Consider the following 15,671-nt stretch of genomic DNA (forward strand, 5'->3'; position numbering starts at 1 on the left):
ACTGGGTAACACCAAACTTAAATTCAGAAATTAAAAAAATAAATTTTAGTGCTATTTTATTTATTTAAATATATATATATTTTTTAATTTTTTTAATTTTTAATTTTTTATTATTTTTAATAAAAGTAAAAAAAAGGTACGGTATAAAGGAGAGAGGGGGATGTAAACGAAAAGGAAAAGAGAAAAAAATAACGTAAACGAAAGGGAAAAAAATTAACGTAAAGAAAAGAAAAAAGAAAAAATAATCGTAAGAAAAAAATGCAAAATAAAAAAAAATAAAAATTAATAATAATAGAAAAAATATAAAAAAATTATCTAATCTAAGCAATCAAACAACGAGTAGTTGTTAATCACAATCAATCTCCGGCAACAACGCCAAAAACTTGATGTGGTATTTACAACCACACTTACTAATCGGCAAGTGCACCGGGTCGTACCAAGTAATACCTTACGTGAGTAAGGGTCGATCCCACGAGGATTGATGGATTAAGCAACAATAGCGTTTGATAGGATTAGTTAGACAAACAGACAAACAGTAACTTAGAATATCAAAGGCAGGCACGTAAATAAATTGAAAATAAAATATTGAGAAGGCAGTTAAGGTTTCAGAGTTATCTATTTTCTGCATTGACTTTTCTTATTAACTATTTTAATCATGCAAGATTTAATTCATGGCAAACTATTTGTGACTAGACCCTAATTCCTTAGACCTTCCTAGTCTCCTCTAAAATTCATCAACTGCCAATTCCTTGGTCAATTAATTCCAATTAGAGGGTGATGATCAAATTCCAGTTTATATGCCACAAGAATCCTAATTGTCCAAAAATAAAGGGATTATATGTCACGTATCCTGTTAAATACGAACAATTAGAAATTTAGGATAATATGTTTTCAAGCTATTGTTCAAGTAAAGAGCTTTTCCAAGTTTTACAAGAACTCAAATAGAACATGGGTCATACTTCCGTTCCACCCAAATTCATAAAATAAAGAACGAAAACAATTATTGAAATATAAATCAAAACATGAATTAAAATAGAAAAATAGTAATATCAATCCATACAATAGATAGAGCTCCTAATAACCTTAACAATGGAGGATTAGTTGCTCATGGAATATGGAATGTAAATTTGTATGGAATAATGTTGTGGAATGTTGTTCTGGAACCACCCTGTTGGGGTCCCTTTTATAACTAATCCTAATAATTTAAAAATCAAATTTTTAAAATTAAAATTAAAATAATAATATCTTTTCCTAATATAAGATTTGAATTTAAATTCGAATTAATTAACAAGTCTTTAACTGATGGGTGGGGACCACTTGATTTGTCCATTCTGCAGCTTCTAATATGTATTTTCTGGGCTAGAAACTGGGTCAAACATCCCAGAAATCGCCCCCAGCATTTTCTGTCAATTCTGCAGATTGCTCATGTGACGTGTTCGCATCGTCCACGCGTTCGCGTCATTTGTGCAGATTCCAGTCCACGCGTTCGCGTCAGGTACGCGATCGCGTCATTGCGATTTCCTCTATTCCGCGCGGGCGCGTGAGCCATGCGTCCGCGTCGGTATTCGCTGGTCATCTCCTTGGTTTCTTCTTTTTCTCTGCAGAAACTTCATCAAATCCATCCGAATGCTACCTAAATTAAATAAAATTGCACAAAACTCAAAATAGCATCCATAGTGGCTAAAATATAATTAATTCTTAATTAAACTCAAGAAATTAGATGCAAATTCACTAGGAAAAGATAGGAAAGATGCTCACGCATTACACACCCCGTGAAATTTTAAACCTGTGCGCACGCATACACGGAAACAGGGCTACTGATAGGAGCGCTAGCACGCCCTGTGCGCACACACAACCAACGAAGGTTTGCAAGTTGTGCATATGCACATCCTTGTGCACATGCACACGTTAGGAATGACATTCGGTTGATGGCGCTAGCACACCTTGTGCGCGCACTCAACAATGGAAATTTCACTTTCTGTGCGTACGCACACTTTCTGAAAACACTTCTAGGCGTGCGCACACACCTCTGTGCGTACGCACGCAACCCTGTTTTTTTCTAAAGCTTTTGTTTTCATGTCTTTCACATTCCCAACAAGCTTGTAACCTTCCGAGATGTTGTTTCACGCTTATAAACCCCTAATTTCATCCTTTAAATCTTAAATCAATGTAAAATAATTAGTGATTGGGAGAAAGCTAGGGAAGGAGGTAACTTGTGGATGAAGAAAAGGGATATTATGATGAGTTATGATCAATAATGATGATATGAGTTGTTGAGGATGTTGGAGTGTTGAGTATGACATGAGCCGAATGGCTGTGTGTGATGATGATTTATGACTGATTATGAATTATGATTTTAAGCCGGATGGCTGAGATGAATGTTAATGTATGGCTGAGATTGAATGCATATATGCTGAATTTTTTATATTATAATTGTTGCACTCCACCTATCTGAGATACGAGTTTCCCTGGGTGAAAGCAGTGGCTAGCCACCACGTGCTCCAGGTGGGGACTCGATACTCTGCTGACCGTATGTCGTAAGTGTGGCCGGACACTGTAAAAGTTTTGGATGAGTTTCGGCCCCGTGAATATATACCATTGAGGGTGTTGGATGTGAATGATGATTTATAATGTGAGATAACTCGAGTTGGGGATGCACGACAGATGGACAGTCCAATGGTTAGCTACTAGGACTTGTCGGGTTGGCTTTACAACCGACAGATGAGACTCATCAGCCACTAGGACAGGCATGCATCATATGCATTATATGTGATTTGTTTGGAATGCCTAATTGATTGCATCATTACTTGATATTTGCCTAACTGTTATATCTGCTTCCTACTTGTGCATTTCTTTGTTTGATATAATTGTGTTTGCATATCAAAGTACTGGAGGCGGTTGGGAGGTTCGAAGGATTTGGAAAGGGGATATCTAGTTGGACTGAAGATCCTTAAGTAGTTGCCTATTTTCATTCCTTATGGTTTAGTATATTTATATGCTTTGATTATAAACTGGGAGTTCTAGGATTGCCTTCGGCTTTCCTAAGACATTACATGTTAGATATTTGGGCACTGTTACCATGCTGAGAACCTCCAGTTCTCACCCATGTAGATTTTGTGGTTTTCAGATGCAGGACGTGAGGCTCCTCGCTAAGGCATGCTGAAGACTTCCATTTTAGCGAAGATCCTTAGCTCTCGGGATTTTATTTTGACCTTATATACTTGTTTAGATACTTATATTCTCCACTGTATATATATATATATATATATATATATATATATATATATATATATTGTATTAACTCCTCTTAGAGGTTATTTTGGAGAAACAAATTTTGTATTTTGTGTTTTGGGTTTTATTTTGGGTAGATCCTTTATATATGTATGTATACTTATATGCTCGGACCGGTTAACTTCACAAACCGAGTTCTGAGACTTGATATATGTATTTTGACACTCTCTTATATATCTCTTCGTGTTAGCTTATCCCTTACTTGTTTCGTTCACGTTATTGATCGGAGTGTTGCACTTTTCGATTCAAACGGTTTTGATTTACTCTTTTTTCTTCAAAGGCTCCTAGTTATAAACATTTTTTTCACACTACTATATATACTAAATTTTACTTTTAGAGGTCGTAATACCTCGCCACCTCTATTTTATGACTTAAGCATAAGACTCTGTGTGGTAGGGTGTTACACTTTACTCACAACCAATAAAATACATGAAAATGCATTTTGGATCCAAAAAATTAGGATAGTAAATGACACAAAAAAAGGGTAGATATCTTATATATGGGTTTAATACCACACGATCAGTTCAACAACAATAAAAGCACCTCATTTAGCTGGAAATGGCAGAAATTTTTGTGAATGATACAAAAATTATCAAAAGATTATAGGTCCAAAATCTTGACTCACTCAGCCGAAAAATACATTTAAATGTGTTTTTGTGTGCTAGTGTTACTAATTCTTTTGTGCCTTTCGATCACACAAAAAATATTGTTCCTAATTTGCTACAAACAGGTTCTACTAAATTCACAAAAAATATTATTTCGCGAAAAAAAAAAATGCGAGATGAAAGTACTAATTTGCTATAAAGAGAAATAAAAAAAATAAGAGTTCATGATTTACTTGCTTTGATGCTTCTTTCTTTTGCATTTTGGTATGTTTGGTATCCTCTTTGGTTTACGAGAGAGAGTATACAATAAAAAAATAGCGATTGTGAGAGTTTGAGAGATTTGTAAGTGATTTTGAAATTTCAATAATGAATTGAGAGTGAGAGACGAAACAACCTTTTTTAGTATGTATTCATAATACAAAGCACTTTATGCAAAACGTTCACATTAATGGGTGAGTTGGAGTGTGTTTACATGCACTTATTGATGAGATTACTTCTTTTGAGCCAACTTGCATTGATAGTACTCCATTGATAAAAAGATTTAGATATGTAGCGATACTAATAACATTATTTTTTTTTTTATTATTTAAGAAGTATTTTAAGTATATCAGAAATATTAATATTTTAATAATTTTAGCTATTAATCTCAATTATAAAATATATACATATTTAAAATTAAATAAATAAAATAACTGAAACACAATATTATCGAAAATAATTGAAAGTTTTTACATACTTTAAACTTTAAAATTTTGAGTCATGACAATACAGCTTAAATTGTGAAGCCTCCATCTGCAGCTATAGTTTGTCCAGTGATAAACGAAGCTGCCGGAAGACAAAGAAAAGCAACCAGCGATGATATTTCTTTTGGTTCTCCAACACGTCGCAGTGGAGTTTGAGATGTCATAGCACTTACAACCTTCTCACAGTCACCATCAACACCTCTCTACAACAAAAGTAGGTATAATTCACATTTATCACTTATGCATGAGTTAAAGTACGCTATGCAGTATATACTGAAAAATAGTTCTATTGACCTTTTATTTGGTCAAAACTTGTTGAATAAAATCTAAAATATTTTCTTGGAAATTTTAATTTAATCAATCCAGACTTCCCAATTTTGATTTGTGATTTGTGTTAGTTTGTGAAATAATCTCTCATATGTTAGTTTGACATTAACTGATACGGCCTAACAACAATTAAATAGGAAGGTCCAACAATTGTCTGGAATATATATAGAATTAACTTAGTCTCGTTCGACTATGATAAGAGCCTTAAATCCCAAATTTTGAGTAAATGGTTAAATTCGTTCTTAAAAGATCATTTGTTTCTTAATTGGTTTTTAAAAATTTTTTTAATCAAATTTGTTCCTAAAAAATTATAAATTAGTCATATTAGTCCTTTCGTCACTTTTGTTGCTAACGACGTCAAAATTTGCTGATATGGCACGTTAAGTGACATCATACTGATTGAATTTGGATCCTCTAAATTTTGAATTTCACTTTAGAGGGTAAAATGTGATCTTTCACCTTTTATTTCATAGATGGAACCAAAAGAAAATATGATAGAAAGAAACCATTCAAAGTGAGGGATCACACTTTATTCTCTAAAGTGAAAATTCAAAATTTAGAGGATCCAAATTCATACTGACTATAATATACTCTTAACAGTTCTAATTAGCTGTTAACATGATAGGTTTATGCAATTAGATCAAATCAATCTTAAATTGAGCGAGACTTTAAGGCATTAAAATTCCTCAATTTAGTGTCTATTTTATCTAATTTGATAAACTTATCATGTTGGCACCTAGTTAAAACTGTCAAGTGTGTGTTGTGGTGTCACTTAATGTATCATATCAACAAATTTTTGAGAAGTGACGAAAGGACTAATATGACCAACTTAAAATTTTTTAAGGACAAATTTAATTAAAATAAATCTTTTAGAACCAATTTAAAAAATGAATAATCTTTGAAAGACGAATTCTACTATTTACTCTCCAAATTATATATATATATATGGACACAATGCATTTCAAGGAGTCATTATAAGGTACTACTTCTACTTGAAGGTATTATAAGAAAAAGGAAGTATTGTGAATCAATCTCATGAAAAATAATACATTTTTTCTTTTCTCTTTTTTTTTTTTTAATATTTAAAGCAAGAGTTACATACCATGATATCTTTCAATAGTTGGGTCAGAACAAATCCTGGTGCTACAGCATTTACACGAATATTATCCTTTGCCCATTCCAATGCTAAGTTCTTGCTTAGCTGATTCATGGCTCCTGTTAACATCATATATTCAAATATGTTAAAAATGGCTATAAATTACTCAAAATTTTTCACCTTAAATTTTGACCAATGTCATTTTAAACTGCAGAACACATTGTATGATGTGATTGCAATATTGTGGTTGTGTCGAATTTCAATATACAAGGTGTGAGTACTCTTATGTGGTTTGTATGAGAAGTAAAACAGTGAGAGAGAGAAGACAATAGAAGAATTGTGATTAGAAAAGGTAAAGGTTTAATAGTCAAATTAGTTTTTAAAAGATAAGATATGCTTTAAATTTATCCCTGAAAGATTTTTTCAATCAAATTGGTCCTTTAAAGATTGCGAATTAATCATATTTGTCTTCCAATATAATCACTCCATTAACAATTTTCTTCAAAAATTGATGTTGTAAAACGTTAATTGATAACATATATAATACCTGATATGTCTAATTGGATATTGACTAAATATATTTATGAAAATTATTAATTTAGTCATTTTTCTCAATTACAAAAATCTTATTCCTAATATGACCTAATAACTAAATTGATATATTTTCGTAAAGATATTTAGTCAACGTCTAATTAAACATGTTATGTGTCATGTATGCTATCAGTTAATATTTCACATAATTAATTATTGACGAAAATTGTTAGTGGAGTAACTGAAGGACATATTGATTAATTCGTAATCTTTAAAGAACTAATTTGATTAAAAAAATTTTTTAGGGACAAATTTAGAAAATGTCTTATCTTTTAATGACTAATTTGACTATTAACCCAAAAGACAGGTAAATGTTTTACTCTCATTGATACAAGGTGTATATATATGACATTAGTTTTAACAAAAGCTAACTGAAACTGTTATAACCAGTGGCGGAACTTGAAACAAAATTTTGGGGGGGCCAAATAGAAAATAATTGTCAAAATATTTTTTTATATGGACCTCATTTAAGATAAACTCCTCTAGTCTCATCTCTCTGGTTTGGGTGATACTGCCAAATTTAAAGCCCTTTTTCAAGATCTCGTTCCAAAAAGTTAAAGTTAAAGTCATCAGATATAACTTTTTGAACTTTTGAAGGTTATATCTCACTTTCTTCATGATTCATTAAAGTAGAAGAACTATCTACATGTGTTGATATTGTAAAAGTTATATGTTCTCTTTCTTAAATATTAGCCTTATTCTTAAAAAATGTATCAATTCTTTGATTTTTCATTCTTATTTTATATAAAAATTTGAATATATATCCTGTAAAATATATAAAGAAGAAGTTAGAAGGACAAATATTAAAATTTATAATATTTATTGAATTTTTTTATTAATTTATACAAATACAATAATATTAATACTTATTGAATATTTTATTATTTTTTATCATATAAAAAATTAAATTAAATAAATAGTAAAATATAAAATAATATTAAATTAAATAAATAAAAGCTATCTAATTTTTTATATTTGAACCTAAAGATAGAGAAAGTGTTGTTTATTGAACTTATTAGATACTTTAAGTCATAATAAATTATTTAAGTCAGTTGAACTATTTTTTATCTTTTGAAAAAGTACTACTAAATTTTTTATAAAAAGTTTGGGGGGCCATGGCCACCCCTTGTCTGAACTAAGCTCCACCACTAGTTATAACAGAAGCAGTTAAACCAGTTGTAACAACCTACTCTTAACTAAAATTAGACTATTACTATTATCTCTTTGTAGTTCGTGTAGTCAAAAGATTACTACTACGTCTTGCATTAACCCAAATTATTTATTGTAAATTCTTTTAAAAAAAATAAATACAAATTTTAAATAATTAATTGAATAAAAAAGAGAAAGACTAGAAACCAACATTATACGACCAACATTTAACATAAAAAAAAAATATTCAAAATTCTTAATTAAAAACAAGAACATCCGAAACTCAATTAGAAGAAATTTAGAAATTTAAACTCAACAAAAGTGTATTTTTAATTGGCTTCATACTAGACTTATTTAATAATTTGGTATAGTATTAGCCAAAATTGGTTGTTATAGGTAGTTCTTAGCATTACTCATAAAAAAAATGTCATATTTTTATATGAACAAAGTAAAGATATTGTATCAAGTGATCTATGGTACGAATAGTATTTGGGGTTGTATTTCACACTGTAATTGCAATCTAAAATTCTAATTTTTCCTTTGACTTAAAAGAATTGTGAGAAAAGAGAACATACCTTTTGTTGATGCATAAATAGAAGAATAAGGCAAAGCTTTTAAACCAGCAATGGAAGACACAAATACTATGCTCCCATATCCAGAAGCTTTTAGAAGTGGGTATGAAAGTTGACACAAATGGTAAGCAGATTCAAAATTGGTACTCATTGTAATTGTCATATCTTCAGGAGTATAATCTATGGCGTGTTTAGGCGTGTTTGTTCCAGCATTATTTATCTGAAAAATAAAATCTAACAAATCAATTAAAATGTATGCATGCAATGAATTTGTGGGGGAAGAAAAGGAAAAATAAGAGCGGTTTAATTAGACTCTTAGTCTTTATAATTTCATAAAACTTGCAACTAGATCTCTACATTTTTTTTTTCTTTTCAATTGATAAGTTTCTACACTACTTTTAATTTTGTAATTAAGTCCTTTTAAAATCAAAAACTTTAAAATTAACAGAATATTTCTTCCAAAACGACACATATAGTCAGGGACACATCTACTCCTATGGGTGTGGCCGTGTGGGGGCAATTGCCCCATTACAATTTGAAATTTTATTGAGTAGTATATAATAATAATAATATTTATTTGTTCTCACTAAATTATTAAATTTGACCCCACAATAATTTTTTATTCAACTTTCGACACTTGATAGTCAATTTGAGTACTTCATATTAGATGTCCATTATAATGATCAATTTTTAAATTTAAATAAGATTAGTGTTCTTTCTTAAAAATCGACTCGAAAGAATATTATCTATCCATTTGTGTTTTTTCTTTTGAAATTAGCTTTAGTTTTTTATAACTACACTAATTGAATGAACTTTTTCAACTATAAATATCATCAAGAGCTAATTGTATAAAAGTTGAGTTTTAAATGATTGTTCAACGACATATACAAAAAGAAAAGACATTTTAATTATATTGTCAAGGTTTCAAAATATGAAATATAAAAATATTAAATTTTAAATTATATGTTATTATTTAAATTACTATTTTAGTATTTTAATATGTAATTAGATATTTTGACCTAATCATATTTTACAATAACAAAATATAATTATAACAACAATTATGCTACGTATACATAAAATAATCACTTATACAGAATAAATCTTAAAATACAAATTTTGAAATACAAAATACACATTAAAAATAAGTTAAATAATATATGTATTTATACACCAATCTATAGTAGATAATTTGATAGCTAATTTTTTTTATGTAAACGTAATATTATTATTATAAAAATTATTATCATATTATATATATTTCGCCCCCACTATCAAAATTTTCTGGATCCGTTACTACATAGTCAAAGATCTAATTAGGTTCTTAATTGTGATATCTTTAATCTGAAAAGAAATATTAAGTTAATTCTAATATTTTTTATATTAGAAATAACTTAATTATAAAATTAAAAGAATGTAAAGAATATAATGTAATTGAAAAAAAAAAGTATATGAACTTAATTACAAATTTAATAAAACTATTGGTACCAAAAAAAAAATTAAACCACTATTTTTCTATGTCAGAAATGCATATTATTTTTTAACCTTGATATAAAGGTGATAAATTGTTGGTATTTATAATTATTTTATTGTAAAAATATTTAATTCTGCAGCAAAAACTCATTACATTGCTGAAGAAAAAATATATTAAATATGACATGACAAATAATTTGTTAGCTAACTTTTAACATTTGTATAATACTAATTAAAAGTCATTTTGGCCTACATAACCAGAGCGTGTATATCAATATACAACATCAATCAATTTATTGTTTAACCAAGTTTATAAAACTAACTAAAATAACATAAAATCTTGTTAAAGCTAGTCCAAATTTGAGATATATCTTACTAGAATGTTGAGTTTGCCATGAAAGATGGAAGCAACAGTTTCTATTAAATGTTGACGTTGATCACGGGATGAAACATCACAAACAGATCCCGTAACATTTAATCCTTTGTTTTTCCACTCTTCCACACACTTATCAATATCTGCTTCATTTCGTGCACATACATGAACTGCTGCCCCAAATTCTGCTAACTCTTCCACTATTGCATACCTAAAAGAAATGGAGGATTGTAAAACAAAAGCAAGTCTTTTTTTAAAAAAGTAACAAATAAAACTAAATAAATAAATAAATAAATAAGAGTAAAATTATATATATATATTATGAATCATACATCTAAAATAAATTAATTACTGTATAAATATATATATATATATATATATATATATATATATATATATATATATATATATATATATATATATATATATATATATATTTGGTATTGATAAAAAAATTGATTATATTATCATAAAATTATATTATCAATCACATACATCTAAAAATAAAATTAATTAATATATATATATATATATATATATTGATAAGATAAAAGAATTGATTATATATATTATCATAAAATTTTATATATATATATATATATATATGGAGAAAATTTAGAAGGCTAGTATTTTTATTAAAATCTAGCTAGTACTTAATCAGTAAAAAAAAAGTGAGTAATCTCATACTATTAGACGTAATTTCACACTATTAAAAATAATAATAATAATAACTAATTAATAGATACAAATCACAAAATCTATTGGCTTCCTAACACCCCTCTATAAAGATGAGATGAAATTAACGTAATTAGAAAACTCACCCAATACCTCGAGATCCTCCTGTGACTAGAGCTGTCATTCCATGGAGTGACCATCGTTTATCTTTGAAGTTCAGCTTCCTTTCCCCCATTTTTCTTGTTCACAGCAAAGACTCAGAGAAACCCTTTAATTTGGACTGCCCAAAACATGTACAATATAATTATCTAGGATTTGTTGTCAAGCTACAAGAAGTTATGTCTTATATATATATATATATTACTAGTAGATATATTTATAGAGAACGGATGGTGATTATTCGTCTGAATCTTGTGGTTCATGTTTGTTTCAATCATAAATGATCAAGCTCAGAACACGTACATGTGTTCTGTTGAAGAAAACGTTAGATAATGATTTGTTTTTCACTAACATGTCTTAGTTATGACATGTCATTTTAAGTTATTTTTAAAGTATTTTTATTTATTTTTTTTTTTGAGGTTTTAATAAAATTTTTTATATTTTTTGATAGAATTTTATAAATAATTAAATATTTGGAGTTGAGATAGCATTTATGTGTTTTCAAGAATTTTTGGCTAAAAAATAAACAAGAATAAAAAATTTTTCCAAGAAAAAAAACACAAATACAGCAAAAACGTGATCTAAAGAATCAAAATCATGTCTTAAAGACACCTAAATCTCCAAATTGTATGCACCTCTTCACACTTAAGTGGTCATAACTTGAGTTATAGATGTTCAAATGAGGCAGTTTCAATTGTATTAGAAAGCTAATGTCTAGAGTTTCAAAACAATATGCATATACCTAGAGTGAATGTTTAGTTTGAGCTGCACACTACCATCATTTTTTGGACACGGAAAAATAGCGCCAAGAACTTCTCAAAGTGCACGCCCTGCGGCCACGTTCACACGCCTGACCAGTGATGGACCCAGAAAATTTTAAGAGTGGGAGAAAAATATATATATATATACTAAAATAAATTTTGTTAAATATTATTAATTGTATGGAGATATAAAAATTAAAAAGAGTTAGTGAACACTTTCATTCTTAAAATACTATTCATTATATATAATTTATAAAAAAATATTTTTTTATTTCTAAAACTTGAACTTAAAATATTTTAATTAAATTATAGATACCTTAGCTTATTATCCTAACTAATTTTTTATACACATTTAATAATAAAAACTGAATTAATTGGCACATTAGTACCTAATGATACACTAGTTAGTATTTATAATTTGAAACTAGAATTATATATAAATACTAAAAAAATTAAATCTGTTTATGAAAAATATGTTTATATAAAATAACAGAAACATAATTCATAATTTTTTCTTTCTTTCTTTTTAAAATAATTAAATTTGTTATATATTTTTTAAGTTAATTTTGATATAATGTTAGATGAAAGATTTTATGCATTTGTTTAATTATGTATTGTAATTAAAATATTTTTCTATTACTATTTTTAAAAATAAAAAATATATTCTAAATTAGTAAATTAATCAATTCATTTTAAAATTTTATACCCAACATAGGTACATATAATAGAACAAAAGATAAAAAATAAGTAATAAAAATGAATAAACCGAGAATAAAATAAAATATATAAACTCACGAAGAAAATAAAATATTAGATTAATACCTAAACTATAATTGTTTGAATTAAAATTTGTAATTGAAAATATCAAAAAGAGAAACAATGAAATTAGAAGATACATAGAGTCATAGAGAGTTATTTAAAAAAAATAAAAAATAAAAAATTTATTTTTTGATGAAGAGAAGATAACCACTAGACAAGAAATAGAAAAAAAAGTTGAAAATATAAAAATAAGAAGAGGGTTTAAGGAAATAAAGGAGTGAGGACACAAGAATAAAATTTGATTAGGTTAAATAATAATCAAAATGATAGAGAAATAAAAAAGTGAATTTGGAACTTTAACTAATTGAGTTTAATTCACTACAAGAAAAACACCCATTCAGGTACACTTGAAAAGTGTATTCAAGAGTAAAAAAAAATGATGCCTTAGGCTAAGGCTACGCTTTCTGGGCTACGGCTACGCTTTTTGGGGTGATTCATATTCGGCCGTTGCCTATTCTCAAAGGCTACACTTTTCTGCATTAAGGGCTACACTTTTGGCATTTGGGAATAGGGTGCGCTTTTCAAGTGATGCTGTCCAGGACCAAAGGCTACACTTTTCAGCTTCTATTTTTACCAGAATAGGCTACGCTTTTCAACGCTACTGCATCACCTGTAAAGCGTAGCCACATTGTATACCATCACTACCATTTATAAATGTAGCCTTAGGTCCCTCGTTTTTTTTTTATTTTCTATATATATATATATATATTCTAATAATTATTAATACAACATAATATTTAGTAATATGATTACATATATAATAATTCTGTATTTTTAATTAAATGAGTTAAATATTATAAAATAAAAATAAATATATAATTATACTAAATAATTTCTTTAAATAATAAAAATTATCTGTAACTAAAAATATATTTATAATAATGATCCAAAAGTACTAGAATGAAGTTAATTTTGAATTTTCATACATCCCACACTAAAGTAAGCATAGCCATATCAAAATAAGCAGGATACCACTTAGAATTTACTACTAATACTCTACGAAAAACTAAAATATTATATCTTACATAAGTATCTTCTAATAAAGTCAACCATGCATACATGTATCCATTCTCAAAACTACTCTATCTTAGCCAATAAACTACAATAATAATCACCTTAATCTTAATTATCATCCTCAATATTATCAAAAAAAATATTTATAATGACATTCGCAAAGGATATAATGAAGAACTAAGAAGGCCACAATATTCAGATATAAACACGCAAAGGATTCAACTTTAATCCAATAAGAGTACGAAGAACTAGGAAGGCTTCAGCAGAATATAGACAAACTTCCTATATAAACATACATAATGAAGAATTAGGAAGGCCATAATATTCAGATATAAACACGCAAAGGATTCAACTTTAATCCAATAAAAGTATGACTTAATTCTTCCCCGAACTGAAAAAGGAACCCCCTTTCACTATCTCTTCCCCAAGTTCATCGAGTCGAAAAAGCACCCAAATTTAAGCATAAAGATTCGAAGTTAAATAGAACATAACATAACAACAGAAAACATAGGCCAAATAGCAAAGAAAAAAAGCAGCACATTGTTAGTGATAGTAAAAATAGAAGGTGGAATTAGTGAAGATTGTACTTTGTGAAAGAAACACACGTCTTCTACCATTTCTGTAGCTGAAGAAGTGAGAAGAGAGAAAGGGTTCAGCTTTGGGACTTGTTTGCCAGAGAGAGGTGAAACCCATATGGCATTCAAGGCCCTCAAGTCCAAACTCTCAATTTCAAATTTCTTGGCAGATGGGAGTCCAAAAATTCCCCTGTTGATTCCTTGAAACATATTTTTTATTGCAATTGATTTCAAACATATCAGATACACCTTCTGCTTTGTTAAACAATACCAAAAGCATATAATGAAAAAGAAAAAGAAAAAGTAGATTGAATATTGTTGAAATGGGATACCTTCCACTGCCTGGTAAAGCTCTCTTTTCTTCTTAGCAAGTGTGTCATCCATAACCAAGCCTGACCCAAAGCTCTGTTCTCCAACTTTGACAACAGTGAAGGGTTTAAACCAGAGCGGTCTGTCACCAAATCTCGAGGTGTTCATCCTTGAAAGATTCTTAGGTGGAGGCAATCTTTGAAGCTTCATGATATCCATAGTTCTAAAAATCACAAGACTCACATGACAACCGGCCATTGATGCATGAAATAACTTGGTGACCCTTCTAGAAGAAGATTTAACTATGAGAGACAGAAAATGAAGCACATGATAAGATCATATCCTAGCCCTGCACGTTCTTCTATCTTGTTTTGGTTGATAAAGACTCTGGTTCTGATATTACTTATTAGTGTCATCATTTTTGCTCTATGGAAATGGTGAACAACTAACTGGATGGATTGGGGTGGGGGAAGAGAGACAACTAACAGCTAGAAAGTAAAATCAGTCACCACTACTAACCTCATGAGCAAAATCAAAAGGAGTAAGGTTTACTGATGCATCTTTTATTTCTTCAGGCTTTAGTTGAATGTCTTTTAAAGATTGATCCAACTTCTCATGTAACTTGGCCTTCAAATTGTCCACCTGCCAATAGATAGAAAACTTACCATTACTAAACCTTAGATAACAACACAATGTAATGCTTAAAAATAAGATGAGGACTCTAGTTAGGGATAGAAAAAGTTTATTCTTTTTTATTTGATAGAAAAGAATAACTTATTAGAAGAGAAGAAAAGAGGCAAAAAATGAAAATGAAAAAGAAAAAGAAATGGTATCCTTGCAAAGAAACAAAAAATTACCTAATACGACTCTAAATTTAGTAAATTACAAGAGATAAAGTCCTTTTTTAAGATATCAGCATTACCATTTCCAAACATTTTGCAACCTAAAAAATAACAACTTAACAGTTTAGCAAATTAACAAGAATAAGACCTGATAACAACAGAAAAATTACAATATAGAAATCATAGTAACAACCTAAATAGAAAATCATAGTAAAAACAAAAATAAAAATTGAAAAAAAAAATAACAAGAACATGAATCAACTAATAGAATCAACCAACAGAATAGAATCACAGTAA

General features: G+C 28.7%; 1 protein-coding gene and 1 long non-coding RNA gene across 4 annotated transcripts; both read right to left on the reverse strand.

Annotated features, from left to right (window-relative positions):
• Positions 1-4,585: 4,585 nt before the first annotated feature.
• On the reverse strand, positions 4,586-11,388 carry LOC112779880 (tropinone reductase homolog At5g06060). 3 transcript variants are annotated; one of them, XR_011877080.1, is made up of 5 exons: positions 11,042-11,239; positions 10,224-10,431; positions 8,378-8,608; positions 6,069-6,181; positions 4,586-4,842 (listed from the first exon to the last, which is right to left on the reverse strand). XR_011877080.1 is itself a non-coding variant. In XM_025824235.3 (5 exons), the coding sequence occupies exons 1-5, from the start codon at positions 11,128-11,130 to the stop codon at positions 4,669-4,671; spliced, it is 801 nt and encodes a 266-aa protein (XP_025680020.1). In that variant the 5' UTR covers positions 11,131-11,388; the 3' UTR covers positions 4,586-4,668. The 3 variants fall into 3 exon arrangements, 2 of the variants coding, with proteins under 2 accessions (XP_025680020.1, XP_025680022.1); XM_025824235.3 differs by having other exon boundaries at positions 8,378-8,594; positions 11,042-11,388; XM_025824237.2 differs by having other exon boundaries at positions 8,378-8,594; positions 11,049-11,238.
• A 2,518-nt stretch (positions 11,389-13,906) lies between these two features.
• On the reverse strand, positions 13,907-14,841 carry LOC114925894 (uncharacterized). The gene is made up of 2 exons (XR_011877629.1): positions 14,556-14,841; positions 13,907-14,423 (listed from the first exon to the last, which is right to left on the reverse strand). It is a non-coding gene; the product is annotated as an uncharacterized lncRNA (long non-coding RNA).
• Between the last annotated feature and the right edge of the window lie 830 nt (positions 14,842-15,671).

Source organism: Arachis hypogaea, chromosome 19, assembly GCF_003086295.3.
Source record: "Arachis hypogaea cultivar Tifrunner chromosome 19, arahy.Tifrunner.gnm2.J5K5, whole genome shotgun sequence".
In the NCBI taxonomy this organism is placed as follows: Eukaryota; Viridiplantae; Streptophyta; class Magnoliopsida; order Fabales; family Fabaceae; genus Arachis; species Arachis hypogaea.